Below are 25,966 nucleotides of genomic sequence, written 5' to 3' on the forward strand. Positions count from 1 at the left end.
ACCAGACCAACGCTGAGAGGTAAAACTGCTCCTTGTGTGGCACCAAGAAAGGATTGAACAGTTAGGCCTGAAGGCCAACAGCTGGAATCTTTCACTTTTTCAATAAACTGAGAGTCACTATTTACATGGTTTGGTACAAAAAAACCCCACCACCCCCACAACAATTCATTGCTCTGCCAAAAAAAAAGGAAAAAAAACCCAGCTGAAATAAAACTGTCATTGATTTCCTTTGGGTATCAGTTGCTACAAAAGTGTTAATGAATGAGCAAAGCAGAAATGAGATTTCTCTGGCAGGGGGTTTCATCTGCTTACATTTGTTTGCCTTTGCTCAAGATGATCCCATTCAGTGTCCTACTCCTATAAAATTCAGGTTCTGTTGCCGGGGATTCATTAGGGCTAAAAGATCTGGTTATTAATGAACCAGGAGTGCTCAATTATTCTTCCACCCACTTCACTGCAGAGCTTTTAAGCACAGTAATTACACTTTAGCAGAGCCCTGTTTTCTGCCCTGACAGCTCCAAATCCATCACCCCACCTCCAGTGTTTGGACAGCTCTTTAAATCCACTTGGGGTGAACACAGACATCTGCTCTGGGAAACAAGGGCTGTCTTTTCCTCAGTGCAGAATCCCTAGTCAGGACTTCAAAGAAGTTTTAATCCAGTTTCTTGGTTTCCCAAAAACAGTTTTGCCTTTCAGGAGCCATCTGATCCATCTGATCCAGCCCACATGGCCCCGCTGTGGTGCACAGACCACCCAGAAACACTCCTGGAAATGCTGCTGCCCTACAGAGCACAGAGCCCCAGAGCCCATCCTCAGGGATGCTGCCCTGCTTTGGGATTTTAATTGTTAAACTCAGGTGATAGGTGAGTTTAAGTTGTTAAACTCAATTACACCCCCATGGCCCCTCTGCTTGCAAGCACCCCCCTGGGCATGCCAGAACTTCCAAAAAGCTGGGAAGGGTCTGGAGCCCCAGGAGAGGCTGAGGGGGCTGGGAAGGGTCTGGAGAACCAGGAGAGGCTGAGGGAGCTGGGCAGGGGCTCAGCCTGGAGCAAAGGAGGCTCAGGGGGCCCTTGTGGCTCTGCACAGCTCCTGCCAGGAGGGGACAGCCGGGGGGTCGGGCTGTGCTCCAGGGAACAGGGAAAGGAGGAGAGGGAACAGCCCCAGGCTGGGCCAGAGGAGCTCAGGGTGGATATTGGGAATATTCTCCACAGAAAAGGTTCTCCAGCCCTGGCACAGCTGCCCAGGAGTCCCCATCCCTGCAGGGATTAAAAATCCCTGTGGATGTGGCACTTGGGGACACCAGGTGGCCTTGGCAGGGCTGGACTCGATGGTCTTAATTTCCAGCCTAAAAGTTCCTCATGATCCCACTTGAACCAGCTCAGCTTTGACTTTTTCCTCAGTAAAACAATTAGAGAAGACTGGGAATGTCACCGTTTCCAGGAAGCACAACTGGGAGTGTCAATGATTTCTGTATTCCAGGAGCAGCCTGGAGCCCATGCTCTGGGAAACCAGAGTGGGGCTGCCTGCAGGGCTGGACTGCAGCTCCCTCTGCCCCAGGAAAGCCCTGCCCTGAGGAGCTGCTGGTTTCCCTGAACATTAAAACTGGTTTGATAGGGCTCTAGGGAGGTCAGGTTACTCCTGAAGGATGAGCAAGTCCATGCTCAGACTGGCAAGAAAAGCTGGTTCTTTGTTCCATTTCTTTGACCAAAACCCACCACTTTTAGCACAAACTTAACTGGGACTTTAATTTCTGAAAGAATAAAACGTGACCTGCTTGATCTGTTTGAAAACTGATCCAAAATTAATTTTAAAAATATACACATGTATTAAAATGCAAGCTGCCCATGCATTACCTCAGTGTTAAATGCTGAAATGTGCTCCTGTAAATCCCAAAAAAATTACAAGCACCCCTCAGCCCCACCTATGGTGCACCAGGCAGGAGCTGTCCCACATTTCCACATCACAACAATATGAAAGGGTTTACTTTGAATTTGAAATTGAACAAGAGGCACTTCCAACATGAAAGCCTGGCAATTAATGGGAGCTCCTTCAGGAGAGCCCTTTTGTTTCCGAGGGACAGCCCCACCCTGAGCAGGTGGAAAAGCTCTGCCAAATTCTCAACCATCCCCAAATCCATCCTGTTCCTGGCTGTGATCTGAGCTCAGCAAGGGGCCACAGATGCAGACAGGAAGAATTCCCTGAGCTGACCCTGCCAGTGGAGGTGGAGGGGGTTGGGACTCACCTGCTGAACTTCGCTTTCTCCGTTTGAGATCTTCTCCGTGTACACGAAGGAGTTGAATATCCTCTGCAAGAAAAACCAGAGAGGGAGTGTGAGAGGCTCTTCTGTCATCAGTGTCCCAGGAAAGCAGCTCCAAGGGTGGGTGGGTGAGGAAATGGGGGCAGAGAAGGGCCTGGGGACTCTCCCAGTGCCAGGCTTCCCAAGGGAATCACGTCTCCATGTGGGATCTGCAGGCAGAGGCTGACTTTGGAAGTTTGGGTTTTTTTCCCAAACATCTGTTTATTTACCAAACTGACCTAAAGTGCTAAAAACAGTTCCAGGTGCAAACCATGACCCTTCTTTTGCTAAATATAACCCAATATAACTACTTTTAAAAGCACTTGTTTCCAGCTAAAACAGGAGAGGCTGGGAGCCAAATTCAGACAAAAGTAATGTGGGGAAAGGAGAGGAGTGAGACCCAAATTGAACACAACCAGATCAACCTCATTAATAGCAAAAAAAAAAGATAGAAGTGAGAGCTGTGTCCTCCTGTGTGTGGGAAGCTCAGTTCCCAGGGGGACAGGTGACAGCCACGCTGCCATCCCTGCTTACAGACACAGAGGAGAACACACCCAGCACCTTGGCACATTCTGCCTCCAGACTGGAAAAATAAGGCTGGAAAGATCTGGGGTTCCACCAAGAGCATTGCTAAAAGGTTTGCCTGATCACCTGAGCTTCTCTTCCAAGATTTGTCACTGCCAGGGGCAGCTCTCCCCTTGGGGACAGTGGGGCTGCTCCCATGGAAAATGTACAATATCCCCAAAATATTCCTTTGCTCTCAGTGCTAACAACAGCTGTATTAGCAATAAATGGAGGCGATTTAGGCTGTCAAGACATTTGTCCAGGGGAGCTGGGGTTTCACAGAGGGGATGGATCCCAGTTCTGCCAGTGCTGGGTCACACTCACGGCATTGCACCTGGCCAAGGACAGGGATTCCTAAACACCCTGGATCCCATTATCAGCACTAACAACTGCAATTACTAAAAAGTTTCAATTTCATCCAAATTCATCTCCCTGACAACTCTTGGAGTCCACAGTTCCAAGTGGGTTTTTTTGATGCAGGTTCAGCTGATTCCCTCCCAGCAGTTAGAGGCAGCAAAACCAGCCTGGAAAATCCTTTGGTGTGCTCCCCATCATCACTTCCCCTCATCCCTCTCCCTCCTGAGGACTTGAGGAATTTCAAAAATGTGAACTCTTCATTCTGAAGAAGCGTTTGGAAGGGCAGCAATAAATCTCCTTGGCTCACAAGGCTCAGAGAGCCAAGAAGGGGGGCAGGGGAGGGAAAAAAAAAAGGTTTTTACTCTTAAAAGCTGCCTGTACATCGAGACTTCATCGAGACCTTTGTTTAAAGTTCTGCTTGGGTACTTTAACTACAAACATGTTGGCTTTTTTCTTCCCTCCCTCACCAGATGAAAAGATAACTTTAACATCAGAAGGAAACACATTAAAGGGTGTCATTTTGATGCAAAATGTTTTAAATGAATTGAATTTTTTCTGTCCACGCGGCGCTTAGTGTGCAGACATCAAAAGGAACGAGGAGGAAATCAACTGTCAGCTCCTGAGAATGGAGCTTTCTGTCCCCAGCACAAAGCTGACCCTTCTTCCACCCTTCTCACATGCAGCCCATTTATGAACTTGCAAAATAATGCCAAAGAACATCACCCCATGGTTATGTAACAGTCACAATGCCAGCAGGAATTTATTTGGCTTGGGTTTTAACCTATTTCGCTCGATTTTCTTTAAAATGCTCTGGTATATTCTGTTGCTTTAATTAAAAGCACTGTGCATGGCTGGTGGGGGGGGGGGCAGGAATTCCTCAGTCCAACTAAACACACATAATGAGTAAACCAACAGTAAAAATTGAGTAAGGATTGAGAATCCAGCCCCGAGGCTACACATGAACTGCTCAGCCCCTGCCTGGGTCCAGTCCCTACTCGATATCTGCTCCCTATTCAAGAATTCCTGGGCACAATTCCACTCTAGGGGGGAAAAACCATCTTTAAGCTAATTTCACTGACTTAAAAGTGCCCTAACTCTAACCAGAAAATCAGAGCTAAGTGGCACCCTCAAATGAAGTGGAGGGAACTTCAGAGAGCAGAGAGAAAGTCAGCCCCACACACAACCTCAGGAAAACAGTCTAAATATTTAGGAGAACTTGCCCTGCAGTTTACACAGCCCATTAGCATCTGTACTTCATTCTCCCCACCCCTCTGGTTTCATTGGCTCTGTGGAGCAGATGGCAGCAGGCTCAGCTCCCCCACAGAACAACCCCACACCCCTTCAAGGAGATGCTTGCCCGGAGCTCTTTGCTATAATCCATCAGCACCCGCCCTGCCAAGGTGGGAAGGCTCTGCTGGATCAGCATCTGGATCAGCACCCAGCCTCTGCTCTGGATCAGCATCCAGCCTTTCCCCTGGATCAGCACCCAGCCTCTGCTCTGGATCAGCACCCAGCCTTTCCCCTGGATCAGCACCCAGCCTCTGCTCTGGATCAGCACCCAGCCTCTGCCCTGGATCAGCATCCAGCCTTTCCCCTGGATCAGCACCCAGCCTTTCCCCTGGATCAGCACCCAGCCTCTGCCCTGGATCAGCACCCAGCCTCTGCCCTGGATCAGCATCCAGCCTCTGCCCTGGATCAGCACCCAGCCTTTGCTCTGGATCAGCATCCAGCCTCTGCTCTGGATCAGCACCCAGCCTTTCCCCTGGATCAGCACCCAGCCTTTCCCCTGGATCAGCACCCAGCCTCTGCCCTGGATCAGCATCCAGCCTTTCCCCTGGATCAGCACCCAGCCTCTGCTCTGGATCAGCACCCAGCCTTTCCCCTGGATCAGCATCCAGCCTTTCCCCTGGATCAGCACCCAGCCTTTCCCCTCATTCAGTGTCCATCCTCTGCTCTGGATCAGCATCCAGCCCTTCCCCTGGATCAGCACCCAGCCCTTCCCCAGCTCATCATCCAGCCTTTGCTCTGGATCAGCACCCAGCCTCTGCTCTGGATCAGCATCCAGCCTTTCCTCTGGATCAGCATCCAGCCTTTCCCCTGGATCAGCATCCAGCCCTTCCCCTGGATCAGCATCCATCCTCTGCTCTGGATCAGCACCCAGCCTTTGCTCTGGATCAGTATCCAGCCTTTCCCCTCATTCAGCATCCAGCCCTTTCTCTGGATCAGCATCCAGCCTTTGCTCTGGATCAGCATCCAGCCCTTCCCCTGGATCAGCATCCATCCTCTGCTCTGGATCAGTACCCACCCTTTGCTCTGAATCACTTTCCAGCCTTTCCCCTCATTCCTCACCCAGCCTTCCCCCTGGATCAGGATCCATCCCTTGCCCTGGTTCAGCCTCTTCCCTTGCCCTGCTCCTCCCCCAGCCATGGAATATCTCCATCCCCACCATCACTCCCAAAATCCCAGCAGACACATCCTCAAGCCCTCAAATGCCAACTTATTTTCCTGCATTTGCCTTTGTATGCAGTAATTAACTGGGGAAAAACCCCTTTAGTTTTACATCCAGGTGGAACCATCCCAGTGCTGTGACTGAAGCAATGTCTACTTTCCAATACTAAAAAATTAGTGCTGGAGAGTTGGATTCACCCTGACACTTTCCACAACAGCAAGAGGACAAGTGCAAACAGCCTGAAGCTGAGACAGGAGATTAAAGTTAGATACTAGCAAATTTTTTTCATTGTTTTTGGGGTCAGGCATGGGGATAGGCTGCTCAGGGTGCTGCTGGAGTCCCCATCCCTGAAGAGTTCTGGATCTGGGAGATGTGGTTTAATGTTCCAGTAGGGGTGGGTTTGATGATGTTAAAGGTCTCTTCCAACCCTGATGATTCTCTAATTGTACCATTTCAAAGCTTATTCTAAACTTCCTAAATGTTCTTTTGGGATTATTCACACACTGGAGAGCAACAGCACTTGCCTGGCTGTACCTGCAGCTCTCTGCTCAGGTTTAGGCTCAGTGCTGCTGCCAGGGGCTGAGCACATAGCCCTGAACCCTCCCCAGGGCCTCTGGCAACACCCAAATCCTGGGCACATCTCTGCTGCTCCAAACCCTCCCCAGCCCTCCTGCCTGGCCACACAAACACAAACCCTGACAGAGAAAACCCTGGCATCTGCAGGGATCCATGACAGCTCCTCAGGAAAGCTGGGAGATGTGGCTCTGTGAGCCTGCAGGGAGCCCTGAGGCAGCTGAGGTTTGTTTTCCAAACACACATTCCCAGAGTATCCCACTCTGGCTTTCCCAAGCTCTTGAAGTACCTGGCTGGATCAAAGTACCTGCAGCTTCCCCGGGAATTCTGTGGTACCTCCATACATCCTTTAATGACTCCAGCTGCCTGGCTCTACCTTTGGACAGCAGGACAAGTACTTGATAAGAGAGAAATCAGGAAGGAATGAGGAATTCAGGAGCAGGGGGCTGGGACAGGGAGGATTTGGGCCACCAGCCCCTAATGCCTGGCACAGGTGGGGTCTGACAGTGATGGATGGGACCAGCACCACAAGCACATCCCAGGCTGGGATGGAGTCAGGTTTCCCAGCAAGCCAGAGATAAGCTGGAGTTTATCTCTGTGGTGTCCCAAAAAATCCTTACTGAGAGACTTTTATTTATCTGAAAGCAAAGGCAACTCAGTTTTAAATCTGGGAGAAGACTCTAAACCAAGCACAGCATAAAAAGTAAAATGTTAACTGGCTCGTTCCCTCAGGATGAAAATGCACTGCAGTGAGAAAAACACTTCCAAAAGCCCCAGCCTGACTGTCAGCACAGCATCAGAACAAACAGGAAAATCCAGCAGCCCCAAATCTCCAAGGCCCCCAACCAAACAGGGCACCAACTGCTCTGCAGAGCACTCAACCATTTGCACATCACTTTATTTGCCAGACAAGGCACGAATCCATCTCCCTGACAACAAAAACAACATTTTTTTGAGGCAAAGAGAAGGAGGGAAAACAAACACAGGATTAGTAAAATAGCCACTGAGCTGTAAATATATTGAAGCCGCTTCACCATCCATACAAGCCATCTAAAAAACCAAAAAGACCCCAAAAAACCCAAACCACCCTCCTTTCTGCAGGTTTAGGGCGTGGACTGCTGATAGCATGTTTGGGTAAGAACTCCACGACAAAAACCAACAATATTAAAAAAGTCACACAGAACAATGAGATGTAGGTGTGCAAACCACGGGCAGAATCAGCTCAGCAGGGCTGTGGCACTCTGCAAACTTCAAGCAGCCCCAAACCAGGGTCTGGCTCCTACTTGAGAGGTTCATGCTTTAAAAAGTGGTGAGCCAACAAACATCCAAGCAATCCTTTTCCTGGTGGAGCTCAACCCGTGAGGTGTTTTCAGGGAAACCTGGGGCTTGGAGTTTATTTTTGCAGGGTCTGAAGCCATCTGGTGTTCTGTTTTGTTACCATTTTCTAAAACCAAGGAACATTAACTGGAGACTTCCCAGGAGATCAGGGACACGCTCTGTGCCTTCCTTCGGGAATTTCCAGTGAGACACAGAAGAAGCTGAAGTGAATTGGAGGAAAACAGAGGGAAAGGCAAATCCAGAGGGGTGGGAACACCGAGGGCAGCAGCTACAGAGCTGAGAGGAACATCCCAACACCACCCCACAAATGCCTTCCTCCTCCTGAGGGTTTGAAATAAAAAAGCATTTTTTCAGAAGGGTTTTAACTAATTAATGCTCTTTCTCATGACATTATTTATGGAGCAGCCACAGACACCTGAATCAGAGAGAAAAGCAATGCTGAGCTCAGCTCAGGCCCTGCCTTCTCTTGGGAATTAGAGCTTTCCTAATTCATTTTTTCTAATTAATTCACCTTTCTAACCAATTGTTTTAATTAATCATCAGCAGGGTGATTTCCACCTTAGCCAGCATGTAGCTGCCTTTCTTCTCAGACTCACATTATTGGAGTTTGATTGGAAAATTGCTGAAATTTGAAGTTTTGCTGAACTAACCCTAATAAGCCTCGAGGAGGCTGAGAACTGGACACCTAAAATGCAGATTTTTATATCCCTCCAAGGAAATGCTGCAGAAAGCAGAAGGTATTGAGGAGCCTGACAAAGACATTCAGCATGGGCTGTAAACTCCACGTTTGGGAAAAATATACTAAAAATATACTAAAAATGTGGATTAATTAGCATGAGAACTGAGAAATCAATAACCAGCAGAAGGCAGAACACTAATTAATAAAGAGAATTATGTGAGTTAGAACCAATGAACATTGCAGGCTCATAACACACCCTCTGGGTGCACACATTCCCAAATATTTAAGGTTTTAAATAGGAAAACATCATCTCCCTTCCCACTTTTTCATTTCATGAAGATTGCTCACCAAGTCCCTATTTGGGATTTATCCCAAATTTTCTTATCCCTACAAGGTTCAAGCTCCCACCACCCTCCACCAGGTGCCCATCACATTTCTGCAGCAGTGTCACATACTCTGGGCAACCCAGGAGAGCTGGGATTCAACTCTGATCTCAATTTTGATGGCCAAAAGCATCTCGTTTTTATATTTATATATAAATATACACAGTTCACATTTCTAAATCAGCTTTGGGGGGCAAAACCCCTTGGGATCATTTCAGGCCTCAGAGGGGAGATGGGCAGTGGGCACAACGCTGAAAAGGAGCAAAGGAGAGCACAATCCTCATTAATTTGTTTCCTTGGAAAACTCTGGGCATTTGCAAGGAGAGAAAACTCTGGAAAACTGAGTAAGTGCCAAAAAATGCAATCAGGAACCAGCAGGTTTGGGTTTTTTTTTTTTTTTTTGGTCTTTTTTTTCCAAGGGAGCAGAGCAGAGGAAGGGAAAAAGGGTGAGAGGGGGAAAATACCCCAAGAAAATGAGTTCCACATGTTCAAGAGATTATTCATTTAGCCAATGTAACTTGACTAAGGTTATTCTCCTGACAATGTGTATGGCAGAAAAAAAAGAAAGTCATGCTACCCAACCCTTAAAACACAAAGCAGATGGGCTTCTCAATGGCACTGGATTTCTTTTCCCTGCCCTTATTCCTCATTCCAGCCTCCAGGATGTAAAACTTAAATCATTTCTATGTTTTTTTTCAGATTGAGAACATTTTGACTAGTGAACTCTTTTCACCTTGCTGCGTCTCGTCGTTTCTTTTCCTTTTAAAATAACCTAAAATTGAGCATTTCAAAGGGGCAAAACTGACCAGAGCCTTCATTCTATTGGGAGAACTCTGGGTTTCAGTTTTCTGGTTTGCTTTCAAACTCGTGCCAAAACGACTCAAAACTGGGACAACGTTAAGCAGGAGCCCAAGACTTGTAAATAGCTGCAATCCTAGAGCCAGAAGGGTTTGATACCACTTTAAGTGTAATTACTGTGCTTGTCCAATCTGCTCATAATTCAATGTACAGCAAGTCTGCATGGATCAACTGATGCAACATTCCAGGCAGGATTGTGTAATCTTACAGTAAAGTCAGGAAAAAATCCCAAAGCACAAAGGGACAGACACACCAAGAGAAGAGATTGCTCCCTCACCAGTTTTACATAATTCAGGATTTTGCTTGGAGAAATGCTGCAGCATGGGAACTGTAAAAAAAAAAACAATACCCAAGCAGACAACCTTAAATCCAGGGATTTAAAGACCATAAATCACAGGGCTGAACTTCTGTGCGTGAAATGAATGGGCTGATGGCAACCTAATTACAGAAATGTTTGCTTTAAATGTCCAAGAGTATAATTTTTCAGGATCTCTCAGCAGGAAACCATCAGCATTCCCCAGGATAAATGTCCCAAAATCCTTCCCTACAACCCCTCTGGAACGGGAGCTGTCTCCCAGTGCCTGCCCTTGGAGTGACACCCACGTTTAAAGCTGTAACACAAACTGCAGTCCACGTGCAGGTTCTTGCACCAAAACAGCCAGACTTTTGTCAAGAGATAAATAATTTATGAGTAGGAACCTGAAAAATGCTGGCAAGGACATAATTATCTCCCTGTGAGTCAGTGTCTGCAATAAAAACTACAAGGCTGCTCTCATTTATAGTATTAGTTGTGTTAACAAGTGCAGAAGTTTTAAGGTCACCTGCTTAAATACCTCATCTGCATCATTTTTATATGATATTTGTATATTTGATATACAAATATTACTTATATTTGATATAATCCCCACCCTTGCCTTCCTGAGCAGAAACGAGGGGGTGCAGATCTGTGCCACTTTAAATTCTCGGGTCGAATCCCTCACTTGAAATTTAAAAGAACTTTAAAGAACAACTCAAAAAGATAAAACACTTTGCACTAATCATGTCAATCCCTCCCCGGGTGTAAAGTTATTCTGAAATAAAAAATTCCATTCCAAAGTGACTCCAGGCACAGCAGGAGAGGGGTCCTGGCCAGGCAGGGCCTGAGGAGCTCAGCAGGTCTGGGGATGCCCTGCAGCTCCCTGGGGACACCAGGCCAGCCCAGGGCTGTGACCCCACCTTTAAAAGGGGGGTCAGTCCCAAACACTTCCAGCAGCAGAGCAGGGGCCATTCAAGCTGCACTGCTCTGACCTCGGGATTTGAAATCCCCCGGGAGGCTCTCTGGGCTCCAGGAAACGCCATTCTGCCACACTTGAGTGCTAATGAAAAGGGAATCACTCATCCACCAGCACTGGAAATGGGTTATTCTCCCCTCTGCTCCCAAAGCAGGGGAGGAATGAACTCAGACTCTGAGCACAGTGATGGATCTGACAGCTTGGCATTCCATGGGCCGGAACTCCACCTGGAACCACTGCTGCCTTCTTGGGGCTGCCTCAAAACAGAGGCCAGACAAAATTAAGGGAATAAAATGTGCTAATATTTATTGAGGGGCCTTCAATTTGATCTTAACTTTGATGGCCAAAAGCAGTCAACATTTCTATATCAGCTGTGGGAGGTAAAATCCCATGGGATCATTTCAGGCCTCAGAGGGGAGACAGGAGGAGGCACCAGATGGAAAGGGAGCAAGGGAAAGCACAATTCTATATAAAATTGTTTCCTTGGAAATCTCAGGAACCTTTAGGGCAGACAAAGCCCCTCAGGGGCTGCACCCAAAATGAACCATGGCTCAGGGGTTTCACACTTTTACAAGTTTGGCCCATTTGCATATTGGGGGTCAATGTGCCAATTACAGCTGCAGCTAATGAAGTCGTTCACCCCAAGCCTGCACCCCCAGGTCACTTCTGTTCCCATTTCTCAGGGCCTTCAGGTGCATCTTGGGCAGACAAAGCCCATCCAGGGCTGCACCCAACATGGACCACGGGTCACAGGTTTTTATGTTTTTGTAAGTTTGGCCCATTTTCATATTCAGGGTCAATGTTCCAATCCCAGCTCCAGGTAAGGAAGTCATTCACCCCCAGTTTGCTGCCCCAAGTCACTTTTGTTTCCATGCCTGGGCCCTGAGGCAGTGAGGAGTCCCTGAGTGCCAGGCCTGGAGAGGAATTGTTGTGTCTGCCCCAAATGGGACAGCAGCAGCTCCCACTGAGTGTGGAGCTCAGAGCTCTGCACTGAAGAACTGCAGGATCACAAACACAGAAAACCAGGAAAGCCAAAATCCCAAGGCATCACCACCAACACCCTACACACTCTGACAGCACTGACAAATGCATCCTGCAGCCCAAAAACACAACAGGCAGGTGCAAAGTAGCAAATAATTCCTGGGTAAGTAAAGCAAAGGAGGCAATCCCTGGAAGGAAGTGCTCAAGCACTTTTCCAAGGTGCTGAGCTCTCCCACAGCACCCAGAGGTCCCCACAGCCCCTGGGACTGTTCCTCCCTCGTTTTTCCAGGGAGATGTGGCCCAGCATAAAAAAAATTCCCATTCCCAAAAGCTTGGGAATGCTGGCTGGGAGCTGCTGCTGAACTTCTCCCTGGTGTTGAACTCATTATCTCGGGACACAGGAGGAGGCAGAGCAGCCCTCAGAAAACAAATGTAATCTCCTGGAAAGAGCACAGCCATTAGATGTTATCAGTGTGCAAAAAAAAAAAAAAAAATTAAAAACTGAGACTGGAGGAAGCTCATGAATTGAATTCTTACAGCACTTCAAAGCAATTTGTGCATGAATGCAAGCATTTATTCTTCTAATTAAAAAAGGGGAAAAGCAAGGGAAATAGCAAGACATCATTTACATGAAAGAGGGGGGAGTAAAAAAAAAAACCCAAAAAAACAACCAACAACCAAAACTCAAACAAAACCTCCAGTGTTAATCAAGCCCAGTGTGGATTCCAACCCAGAAAAAGGAGAGAAGGCTCCAGATTTAATGAGGGAAGGCGAGGATGAAGGAGAGGAGCAGAACTCGCCTCGGCGCTTTCTCAGCCATCCCACAGGAATTTCCACATCCAGCCTTTGGGAGCAGAAAACCATCAGATGCTGTGCAAAGCAGGGATTTGATTTGATTCCTGCCCCCTCACTGTTTTCCAAACAAGCCAAGGCTGGGGGCTCTGGGGTCCTGGCTCTGGGTCCCAGGGGATGGGATGGTCCCACCACAGCAGGGATGCAGAGAGGTTTTTGAAATTTGCTTCCTCCTAAATAAAGGTAAGGATCCCAACCTTCTATAAACGAGCAGTGCTGAAATGATTAGGAATGTATTTACCTTTCAAACAGTCAGTAGCAAGAAGCTACACTCAACTCCAGTTTAAAAATCATGGTGTGCTCTTCCGAGGAGCTCTGACCAACAACCCTGAATGATTTCTGTGTCTGAAATTATCCTCAAATCAGCAGCTGAAATTTGTCAGAGCTGCCCCCCACAAAATCTCACTAAAGGCATTTCACCTGTGCAAACACAACCCCTCAGTTCCTAGGCAGGATTTTTTCAGACATCTCCTCCTTAGCCAGGGGAGGAGTTTCTGCAGTGATTTCAATGCCAGGGATGCTCCTGGCCTCCAGATTCCCACAAATTCCAGCCACACATCCTTGGAGTCACCGCAGGAGGAGAGTTCTGCTGGGTTATCCCAGATTTCCCACTGGGTATCCTCAAGTTTCCAAGGGAGAAATGCACTGCCTGCAGCTTCAGCTCTGCTGGGAAGAGCTGCCCATTTTTATGAGGTCAGAGTTACTGATCACAGACCGAGGAAAAGATGGGAGAGAAATCACAGAAATCACAACGCAAGAAAGCTGCAGAGCACAGAGGGAAAAGCTTTCAGGATGTTTAGAGACAGCCTGGGCTCTTTTGGAACATTGTTTTTTCCTCTGCTCTGAGTTGTTTTTACCTCCCCAGTGCGAGGAACAGACTGGGCTGAGAGCTGCACCATCCCAGCTGTGGAGGATGGAATTAATATCTCAAATTGATATCAGATTCATGCTCTGCAGCCTAAACCACAGCAGACCTTGCCACAAGCCAGTAAGCACAGTGCTGGGACCCTGCCTGTCCACACAGTCTTGTAATTTCTGGCCTACAGAGCACAACATCACGAGCACAGGGCAGGGAGCAGAAGGTGGGGGCAGATTCCTGCTGTAAAAAAGGGACTGAAACTGGAGGGAAGCAGCTTTTCAGAAAAAAAACCAAGGCAGGAAGTTGACAGTGGCAGCATTAATTCCTTTCCTGATGTGATGTCACTGCCAGCTGGGTTGTACCTATTAAAAAGATCAAAAAGGCCTCAAGTGCACACACACACTGTTAAAATTCAAGCAGTGACAGAGGCAATTGTTATTTTTCATTCCCTCTATAAATATTACCACAAGCTGCTTTTTCACAAAACGTTTACAAACTACCAAGCAAATCCGTGCTCCTGGTAAATGAACACAAACCAATTTCTCTTTCAAAACAGGGGAGAATGGTTTGACCTCTTTTTTTAATCCCCAGTCACGTTTAACTTTGTCTAAATACAAATATTTTGGAGTCCCTGGAGAAAAGGCTGCTCGTTTACTCCAAACAAATCTCTGCTGTGATTTCCTTCTATGAACTCTCCCATTTGAGAAGCACTCGTGCTGATCATGGGTAGTGTCCTCTCCATCAGAGATAATCAAGGATCCCCAGGCAGATATTTGCACTTGAAATGAGATGTTTCATAATATTTCAACGCTTCCTGACACCCATTCCTACTTAATTCTGGAGGATGCTTCAATGCACATCAAATATGGATCAGCCCAAGCAGTTTCCCAATTAGAACTCGTCCTGAGCACGAGGCCAACAGGACTGAGTGGCAAACCTGAAATTGAATTAAGGATTTAAGGCTGGATAGAGCCCACCTCCAGCTCAGCCAGCAAAGACATTGCCTTTCTGCTGCCTTTCTGTGCAATTATCTGCGTGCTGCACATCTGTCTGAACACGCAGGAACGCCACCATAATCCACTTTGGGATCGGGATTAGCCAGTTCGGGCTCCAAGGAGAAATAAAGGCATTAGCACTGCTCTGAATGGAGAATGGAAGTGGATTAATGCTGCTCAGGGAATGAATATTCCTCTTGTCTCACAGTTACTCCTGCACTGGTAGCTGGATTGAACTGTCAGGAAGCGGAGGGAGGGGAGAAAAAGAAATACTTAATGGGCTGAAAAATTTTCATTACGGTGATAGTGATAATTAATCTTCACAAATTAATGAATAAATTTTAACTTTAATAAATTGCTAATAGCCAGGAATTAACTCAGGTCTCTGTTTCAGCATGGAATCTGTATGTTAATTTCCAGATTCCGTGTGTGTTTTCACTCTGTAGTTTTTGCACTGGGAACTGACAGACAGTGGAACAGCTCAAAACTCCTGCCCCACCTCCCCCAGCTGGACTTTTATTCTGGTTTTTCACTCCTAACAAGGACACAAACACAAGGCTACAAAACCAAAAGCATCAGGAGATACAAAAGCCCAGAACATTCCAAAAAGCGATGCCCACCCTCAAACACAGAGGATGAAAATGAAGGAGGAGTGCAAATTTCAGAGTCAGGATGATTTGAAAAAAATATTGAATTTCCTATGAAGAAAAAGTGAATGATGAAAATCCTCAGAGCCAGGCAAGGCAAATCCTTCCTCCAGCCTCTCACAGCACATTCAGTCAGGGTTATAAATTGGGGGATGTGCTCCTGTTTCTCACTTGCAGATGAATGAAGTGGCAGCAGGAAGCAGCTGCCTGCATCTTACTGTGTGTGAGTGGCAAGAATTTAGGCAAAATTTAAAGTAAAAAGGACAATAACAATACCACCAATCCCAAGGAGCCACTGCCACCAGTTCCCAGGGTCTTTCCCACATTTCCTGGCTCTGCAGTCCCTCATTCCCCCCGTGCCAGGCTTGGCTCCCTCATCCTCAACACGTTTCCAGCCTGACTCATTGTCCCCACAGAAAGGGCCCCAGGGTGTGTTTGGGTTTGCTCTGCTCCACAGGTACTGCAGGTGAGCCCTGCCCCAACCCCAAAAATGGGGAATGCCAACCCAATCCTCCCAAACACCCAGCCAGGGGTTGATAAATGGGAATTACTGCACTTCAGCACAGTGAAGGGGTGCCTTCTCATTGATAAACACAGCAATCACTGATTGCTTTTGTTAATTGGATACTTTTTATGTGTTTGCATCCAATTTCCAGCATTATTAACCACAAGCTACTAATTCTATAAAATTGATTGGATCCTCTCATTTAACTAATCAAAAAAGAGCAGGAGACTCCCACAACGAAGCTAAAAAATAAAGTGTAGACAAAACTGGGGGAAAGCAAATTCCTGAATTAATTTTGCTGTGTTCCTTGTGGAGAGAGGGGACACAATGAAACAAGTGGTTTCGACAGTGTCAAGGCCATTTGAAGTTAACAAGTTGCAAAATTAGTTTTGTTTTTAGAGTTATATCCTGATCAGGCACTAAAACTGCCCTGAAAGACAAAACCAAAACAAACCCACACAAAACAGCAACACCCGACCTGCATGGTTATAATTAACCTATTAATTAAAAGTTAATATTCAACTGCTGACAAAACCTTAATGAAAATGGAGATATTGCTTTAAAAAAAATCCCAAAGCTGCATTTAACAGAACCCCCCCATTAATCAGCTGCTGTTCCACCTGGTGTGAAGATTCATTTTACATTAATTTACAGCCCTGAATTCACAAAAAAAGAGGTTTCTTTGACATTTGTGGAATCCCAGACTGGTTTGGGGTGGGAGAGACCTTGAAGCTCGTCCAGTTCCACCCCATGCCACGGGCAGGGACAGCTTCCACCAGACCAGGCTGCTCCGTTACTCAGGAGACAAAACCCAGATTATTTCACTTAGTTTGAAGTAAGAAGATGAAATATCCTGCATGGAAACGTCAGGAGGAGAACACAACACTTGGAAATAGCACTGAGGAGCTGGGAACACTCCCAGGACCAACAGGGCCATGGAGAGCACACCAGGTCCCCATCTCAGACTGCTCCTACAAATTTCCTGCCCAGGTATTCAGAACTTCCCGGGAAAACCAAGGTAAGCCACACAAAGGGACAAGAAACCCACCAGGCACAGCTCTGTGACACCCCAGGTGCTGCAGCAGGAGCAGCCACCACCACCTGAGCAGCCCCAGCTCCTTCCAGAGCTCAGCTTCAGGGGATTCCATCAGGATTTATCCCTCCACTCCAAACCAGCCCTGAGATTCCAACCATTCACCAAAAAGTGCTCGTGCTACACCAGTGAGCCACTCACCTAAGAGCTCCGTGACCCCTGTGGGTCCTTTCTGACTCCGAATGATCTGTGCTGGCATTTCCCTCTGTTTTAAATATTCATCCCCTTTGCCACACCAGGGGTGATTGCTGGATGTCAACAGCCACCAGAAGAGGCTGCTGAGATTTCAGTTTCTCCACCAAAAAGACACATTTCTACCTCCTTCTGCACAGGGCCACAGTGGCAGAGGAGGAGCCCACCACCTGCAGCTCATCTGAGAGCAGAAGAGCTGCAAGCAGCCTCCAACCACTCCTTTTCTGGGGTAGAAATGCACTGAGCGAAGGAAAAACACACCCAAAAAAAAAGACAAAATTGCCATTTTCTTGCCCAGACAGAAACAAATCCCAGCACCACATCTCACAGAACGAGAAGCTCTGCTCGGATTTTACAACTCACATTGGTTCCAGCAGATTTTTATTTTAAATAGGAGCTCCCCCCCCTTCAAAAAAAGCCACATTTAGGTTTTCAAAGATTCTTAATTTTCCTTTCTGTGGGGCATTACTGTATTTCCTTGTCCTTGGAGAGTTTTATCTGGGATTACACACATGTACCAAAACACAGCTGTTCCACTTCTTGGCTCCTTTATTTCTTTCCCAGAGAAAAACCTGCCTCTATCAGGCACCCAATTAGCTGCTCACTATCAAAAGGCTGCTTGGGCCTTTCATCTGCTGGAAAACTGGATTCAAGTGAGAGGGTGTCATGGAAACTGTGGCTGGGGTCATTTCCTGTTGCAGTTCTTCAGTCACCAAAAATAAAATAGCAATAACAATAATAGAAGGGTTTTTTGCTGATTAAAAAAAAAAAAAAAAGCAGCAGCTGTGTGAAAAGGAAAATTATATTATTTTTCATGAGAAATCCTCATCTGACAAAGTAGAAGCTGATTTCAATTCAAGGTTCATCACTCTCTTAAAAAAACTAAAGATCACACGTGCAGAACACAAAACTTGCAGCAAATATGCAGTGAAATTAATGAAGAATTTAAAATTAAAAGGCCAGCTCACAGACTACCACAGACTGTTTGTTTCTCTAAGTATGTGACTGAGCAAGTGGGATAGAAAATGACAGATAATTATGTAGGAGATTCTAGCTAATGAGCTAAGGATGGTACTGAAAACTAAAAGAGAGGAAAAAAAGGGAAAGTTCATGAGCCAGGGAGATTTTTGGCCTTGAGTCATAAAGAGAGGTAATTAAAAATTAAAAAAAAAAAAAGAAAACTTCAGTCCTTTGCCAGATTTTCTTCTATTTTGATGAAAAAAAGAGGGAGAGAAAAAAAAATTTTGCACAAATTCCCAGAGAATGGATTTCCTAAACATAAAGTAGGGGGGAACAGGGAAATACAAATAAATTCCTCTTAGAGAGGAATTAAAACACAGATCTGACTTCTGTGAGTGATCTTTGGTGAGAGGAGCTTGAGGAACACCTGGCACACCTCCATGGATGAGCACTCCTAGGAAGGTCCTCACTTGGCTTGCACAGGAAACACCACAGGTTCACTTGGCAAGAAGGCCTCGAGTGCTCCATCTCCAAAAGCTTCTCCCAGCTATTCCGATGAAATTCGTCTCCAAAAGCTTCTCCCAGCTACTCAGATGAAATCCATCTCCAAAAGCTTCTCCCAGCTACTCAGATGAAATTCATCTCTAAAAGCTTCTCCCAGCTATTCAGATGAAATTCATCTCTAAAAGCTTCTCCCAGCTATCAGATGAAATCCATCTCCAAAAGCTTCTCCCAGCTATTCAGAGGAAATTCATCTCCAAAAGCTTCTCCCAGCTATTCCGATGAAATCCATCTCCAAAAGCTTCTCCCAGCTATTCAGATGAAATTCATCTCCAAAAGCTTCTCCCAGCTATTCAGATGAAATCTCCCATTCTCCCAAAAGAACCATCTCCAAAAAGCTTCTCCCAGCTATTCAGATGAAATCCATCTCCAAAAGCTTCTCCCAGCTATTCAGATGAAATCCATCTCCAAAAGCTTCTCCCAGCTACTCAGATGAAATTCCCCTCAGCTCAACACCTCCAGGGCAGAACACCTTGGATCATCCTGGGACAGAAGGGCTTCCAAGCCCCCAAAGAGCAGAGCCCAGCCCTCTGCCTGCTCCCCATGGCCACGCACGTTCCCCTGGCAGCATTTCCCAGCTGAATTCCCTTCCAACCCCTCTGAAAGGTTGGAATTCAGGAGCCAGCCCTTGGTTCCCCCCCAGCCATCACACAGCCAACAGCTCTGCCCTGGCAGAAGCTGCAGGTGCTCAGCTCAGGGCAGACAGAGCAACTTTGGCTCTCTCGACACCACGGAATCTCCAGCTTGGAAGAGCAGCAGCAGACACATGGATGAGATGGAGACAGGCAAGGAGCACGGGGAGGTTCACTGTGGTATCCACACACACCTGCCTGGAGCTGCCCACGCAGCTCCTGGACCTTCCTCATCGGGATATTTCCTTGGGAATGCCAAAAAGCGTTTGTACACCGACCTTCCTGCCAGGGATGGCTCAGGGTGGACATCAGCAGGAATTCTTCCATGAAAAGGGTGGTCAGGACTTTCCAGGGGCTGCCAGAGAGGTCTGACTGCTCAGGATGGACACCAGCAGGAATTCTTCCATGGAAAGGGTGGTCAGGACTTTCCAGGGGCTGCCAGGGAGCTCTGACTGCTCAGGATGGACACCAGCAGGAATTTCCCCATGGAAAGGGTGGTCAGGCCTGGGCAGGGGCTGCCAGAGAGGTCTGACTGATCATGGAGACACCAGCAGGAATTCCTCCATGGAAAGGGTGGCCAGGTGCTGCCAGGGGCTGCCAGGGAGCTCTGACTGCTCAGGATAGACACCAGCAGGAATTCCTCCATGGAAAGGGGTGTCAGGACTTTCCAGGGGCTGCCAGGGAGGTCTGACTGCTCAGGATGGACACCAGCAGGAATTTCCCCATGGAAAGGATGGTCAGGCCTGGGCAGGGGCTGGAGTCCCCATTCCTGGAGGTGGCACTCAGTGCCCTGGGCTGGGGACGAGCACAGCTTGGACTCCACGGTCTTGGAGGGCTTTTCCAACCTTAATGATTCTGGGATCTGACCCAGCTGGAATCACACCTATCCAATTTCTAATTTAATTAAATACCTGCATTTTCTTGTGTATGCTCCCCCATCTCCACCGTTTGGGTTTTTTTTTTTTTTTTCGTTAATAATCTTCTCTCACTTCACCTTTACTCAGCCATTTCCAAACTGGAATAGATTTCCTGGAGTTTCTGCAGGAGCTGAAACTCTCTCTGCTTCTGACCCCACAAAGCACCACGAGAATTAGCAACAACAGACAATTGGGGTCCTTTTCTTTACCAGACAATCCGGGATTATTTTTTTTTTTTTTTTGCTGAAGTTTCCATCTTTTGGTTAATGGAAAGCTAAATGTATGTCCATTAAATTCTTGTTCTCGTGAAGATTATTGCCAGGCCAAGCTGAACACATCCACGACCTCACAGCCTTATTTTTTGAGGATGAAAGGTAAGGTTAGAAAAAGGTTTTTTTAAGAGCCACAGACAGGAAACAAAACGTAGCTGAGAGATTAAACAGAAGATGACATCAAATCTCAGCTGACAAAAATAACAAAATATTAAATAAATCAAACGCTGTCGTGCTAAGTGGCCATTACAGACAAACCTGAGAAATAAAGGGACTGAGAAAGGGTGTCCCAGTGTCCCCAGGTGTGGGGACACAACCCGGGAAGGTCATTGGGAATGCAAAGCCCCAGCTGGGGCAGGAGGAGCTCGGAGCCCTCCCCCGCTGCCATCCTGCTCCCCATTCTTCTCCACTCGAGCTGAAAGCCACAAGGGCTTTTCCTCAGCTCCGCCGTGTCAGGCAGACTTGGGAAGCTCGGCAGGAATTGCTGAGGGATCCAGGAAGGCACAAAAGGCTCCTGCCACAAAGGGCCCTTTCATCTGGGCCGTGTGGCCATTAAACACGTCCTGCTAATGTGCATGAGCTTTATAAAGTGATTATAAAGTGAGGGCTCAGTCACTAACTCAGCTGCACCACGAGATTCTTAAGTCTGTCACTGGAAAACTGGGATTGGAAGTGAGGAGCTGGGAATGCTGCACAGGGCCTGCTAACCCAGCTGAACGTGGATTTTGTATGTTTGAAGGTTTCCATTTCTTTGTTTGGTGACACTCAGGCACCTCACACTGCTCAGGAAAACATGGAAAAGAGAATCCAAGCCCTGACAGTGATCCTGCACCAATGATGCTCTGAGGATTGGAATCGCTGCTCTGGCAGGCTGGAAACAGAAAGTTAACAAATAAATAAATAATAGAAATAATAGATCAGATCTTGCTGTTACACCATGGATGAGGATGAACTGGTGAGCTGCCAGCCCTGCTCTTACCAACACCAAAGCAGTGCACAGCCTCTTCCTCCATCTTTTGCCTCCCTGGCCCTTTCCACCAGGGGCTCAGCATCTCCTGAGATTTTGAATAACTAAGCTAGGTAGAGACTCCTGCCAGCTCTGTGAGAAAGAAAGTTACCTTCTGTCCACCAAAAGGAAAAAAATCTTTTTAAGGAAGTAATTTTTTAAAAAATCCTTTTCTTTCTACATCACCAAAGCAAAGGCAGAAGTTGGGAATCCTCCCCAGTATGGGTGTGGCTGTGGGCCAGCTTTGCATTCCAGCCTGGGCAAACCACAGCCTTGCTACAGCAAGGTTTCCATATTTTAAATCTGTTTTTAGACCCGGGGCCCGATGCTGACACTGGCTCCAACTTCATTTCTGAGCAGGGATCCCAAACAGGGATCAATCTCTTTTCCTCTCCCAGGGGCAGCAGCTAAACCCCAGCCCAGCTCCTCATGGGACAAGGAGGAAGAGTGGATGGTGGCAGAGCTGCTGGGTTTGTCACGCACACCAGCATCAGGTGTGTGCTCCATCCACCCCCATCCCTGCAGGAACAGGGAATCCTGGAATGGTTTGGCTTGGAAAGGCCTTCAATCCCATCCCATCCCACCCTGCCATGGCAGGGACACCTCCCACTGTCCCAGCTGCTCCAGCCTGGCCTTGGGCACTGCCAGGGATCCAGGGGCAGCCCCAGCAAATCTGGGCACCTGTGCCAGGGCTCCACAAGGAACAATTCCCTGCAAATATCCCAGCTAAACCTGCTCGCAAGGAACAATTCCCTGCAAATATCCCAGCTAAACCTGCTCGCAAGGAACAATTCCCTGCAAATATCCCAGCTAAACCTGCTCGCAAGGAACAATTCCCTGCAAATATCCCAGCTAAACCTGCTCGCAAGGAACAATTCCCTGCAAATATCCCAGCTAAACCTGCTCGCAAGGAACAATTCCCTGCAAATATCCCAGCTAAACCTGCTCGCAAGGAACAATTCCCTGCAAATATCCCAGCTAAACCTGCTCGCAAGGAACAATTCCCTGCAAATATCCCAGCTAAACCTGCTCGCAAGGAACAATTCCCTGCAAATATCCCAGCTAAACCTGCTCGCAAGGAACAATTCCCTGCAAATATCCCAGCTAAACCTGCTCGCAAGGAACAATTCCCTGCAAATATCCCAGCTAAACCTGCTCGCAAGGAACAATTCCCTGCAAATATCCCAGCTAAACCTGCTCGCAAGGAACAATTCCCTGCAAATATCCCAGCTAAACCTGCTCGCAAGGAACAATTCCCTGCAAATATCCCAGCTAAACCTGCTCGCAAGGAACAATTCCCTGCAAATATCCCAGCTAAACCTGCTCACAAGGAACAATTCCCTGCAAATATCCCAGCTAAACCTGCTCGCAAGGAACAATTCCCTGCAAATATCCCAGCTAAACCTGCTCGACTTCAGTTTCGAGCCACTCCTCCTCTCCTATCTCTCCATGCCCATGTCAAAAGCCCCTCATGGATATCTGCCACCAAGCACATATATAATAATAATAATAATAATAATATAATAATAATAATAATAATAATAATAATAATAATAATAATAATAATAATAATAATAATAATAATAATTAATAAATGTAATAGTGTATATAAAAATAATAATGCATATACAAATATTATGTTAAAATTATTTCTATAATTTATATACATACTAATGTATATACAAATAATACGTTAAATAAATATATATTTAATAATATACATAATAATGTATATATATTATGCATATAAACAATATAAATAATATGTTATTTATATAATTTATATACATAATAATGTATATACCATATATATATACATTGTTATGCATATAAATGACAGAAATAATATGTTATATCTTTTATATACATCACAATGTATATACAAGTAATGTATATATGGATGATATATAAAATTTTTATATAATTTATATACCTAATGTATATAAAATAATAATGTCTGTATAAATTATATATTAAAATTCTATAGATAATTTATATACAGAACAATGTATATACAAATAAAAATGTCTATATGAATAATATATTGAAATTCTATCTATAATTCATATACATAATAAAGTACATAGAAAAATAATGTAGATACAAATTATATATTAAAGTTATATATAAATTATATACATGATAATTTATATAAAAATAATAATGTATATACAAATAATATATATAAATTATAGATATATAAATTATATACATGATAATGTATATAAAATAATAATGTATATATACAAATAATAATGTAACTACAAATAATATATATAAATTATAGATATATAAATTATATACATGATGATGTATATAAAAATAATAATGTATATACTAATAACAATGTACATACAAATAACAATGTATATACAAATTATATATATAAATTATATACATGATAATGTATATAAAATAATAATGCATATACAAATAATAATACATATACAAATAATAATGTATATACAAATAATATATAGAAATTCTATATATAAATCATATACATTATAATGTATATACAAATAATAATGTATATACAGATAATAATGTATATACAACTAACAATGTATATACAAATTATATATATAAATTATATACATGATAATGTATATAAAATAATAATGCATATACAAATAATAATGCATATACAAATAATAATGTATATAGAAATAATTTTCAAAAATTATATCTAAGTCATATACATGATAATGTATATAGAAATAATAATGTATATACAAATAATAATGTATATACAAATAATACATAGAGATTTTTGATATATAATTTATATATAGATAGTAATTTATGTAATTTATATACATGACAATGTATATCAATCTAATAATAATGTATATACCAATAGTACCGTAGGAGAGGTCCCTGCCACAGCAGAGCTGCCAGGGCCACCCCAGCTGTGCAGAGTGTGGCCCAGTGCCAGGGGCAGGGCAGTGGCCTCAGCAGCCCGGTGGCACTGGGCAGGCAGGAGCCAGGGAATGCTGGAGTGACAGGGCAGGCAGCAGGCACCCAGCCCTGCTGCTCCCGGCCCTGCACTGCTCTTTGATGTTCCAACTCCACCCTTGTGCTTCCCAAGGAGCCCCACTTTGGATCCAAGGCCCTGGACAAAGCTGCAGGGAGATGTGGCTCAATAAAAACAGGGAAGAGCCTGGAAGGAGCCTGTCCTGCACAGGGAGCACCCGCACTGAACATCCAGAGCAGCTTTCTTTACGGCTCCAAAGAATCCCAAATTCACACCTGTTATCCCCATCCTGCTGGTTTTTCCTCCTCTTCACCCTGACTTCTCAGGCTCTGTGAAGCCACCAGACAACACACACAGCCCCCAAGCAGGTCTGAGGTGTCCAAGGAGCCCTCCCAGAGCAGCTCTGCATTCGTTTCATCCCCTCCCAAAACAGCTGCTGCACCTTGGCTCCTCCAGGAGAAATCCACCATTCCAAGCACTGAACACCCTGGTGATGGATGTTGGGTTTTGTTTATTTTTGGAGGCTGAGATTCTATTCTTGGAAAGGCAGGAAAAAGCAGCATTTCAAAGTCTGAGGTTGAAATTACCAGAATATACTTTTTTTTTTTTTTTTAAATGTATTTCTAGACTTTCAGCCAACCACTTGCTGAATAAATACATAAATAATGAAGGGGGAGGCAAAATTCTATTTATGTGACATCACAGCGAATCGATATTTTAAAATTCATGAGATTGAATTTCACAGCAAATAAAAATAAACAACTGGCCATTTCTATTTCCATGAAACGAGTTATCTCCTATCATGGCTCTGCTGGGGTTGCTTTAATTTTGGCTTTGCAGCCAGCAGCTTTAATGGAAACACAGCATCACCGGTGTGTCAGTGTTTAAAATTTCAGAAACCAAACACAACTTTTGGAATAAAATTCTGTGTTCCCAGTGGTGAGCTCAGCACAGCAGAGGTTCCTCTCTGCCAAGAACAGCTGCATCACCGTGAACTGAATTTAACAACTTCAACACCATCGAGCACACCCATCAAAGCAGCAACTGAAATGATCTAGGGATTGTAAAATATAACAGCAGCAGAATTCAAAAGGAAGAGCCAGAAGAGGATCATTCATAATTATGGCTTCATTTCAGTCAGAAATAAAAAATTAAAGAGAAGATTTCTTGTTTTTCCCCAATTGCACTCATGAGAAGCTTGGCTACTTGGTGCCATTGGGTTTGGATTTGCAGCCTCCACCTTGGTGAAGCTCATCTGCAGCTAAAACACTCTCAGAAGTTCAGTTTCCATCCTCCTCCCTCAATGCATGCAAATATCAACTCTCTTCCATTTTTAAAATCAAAACCTCCTTCAAGGAGGACACAAGAGACGGTGTACCCAGGAATAGGAATTTCTAATTTCAGTCACACAGATCAAAGACTGAAATCCACAGTTTAAAGCCAGCTGCCTGGCCACAGCTGCCTGATGTGACAAACAAGCATCCTCAGGGCTTATTCCTGCTCCAGAAAGTGCAGATTTCCCTCTAAAATGCTGTGTGCAGCTGAACTCCACCAAAAACAGACTGAGGGAATAAATCCCACAGCACACCTGGCAGTCCTGGACAGCCATTGGCAGAAGGAATCAAAGACAATTCTGAAATTCGTATTCCAGACCATTCCTTGGGCAAACCATGTGCCCAAGGAAGCTGAACTACCTCCAGCTGTAGCTTATTTAAATTAAATATCCTTTCATTGTTAAAGCTGCTAAGT

General features: G+C 45.3%; 1 protein-coding gene across 2 annotated transcripts in view; it reads right to left on the minus strand.

Annotated features, from left to right (window-relative positions):
* CACHD1 (cache domain containing 1) overlaps nt 1–25,966 on the minus strand; it is a 99,899-nt gene that overhangs the window by 63,901 nt on the left and 10,032 nt on the right. For both annotated transcript variants that reach the window (XM_009088785.4, XM_050977696.1), the window contains one exon: nt 2,243–2,305. In XM_009088785.4, coding sequence (XP_009087033.2) covers nt 2,243–2,305 — 63 coding nt within the window. Of the gene's footprint in view, nt 1–2,242; nt 2,306–25,966 lie in introns of those variants that run through there.

This window comes from Serinus canaria, chromosome 8 (genome assembly GCF_022539315.1).
Source record: "Serinus canaria isolate serCan28SL12 chromosome 8, serCan2020, whole genome shotgun sequence".
Lineage (NCBI taxonomy): Eukaryota > Metazoa > Chordata > Aves > Passeriformes > Fringillidae > Serinus > Serinus canaria.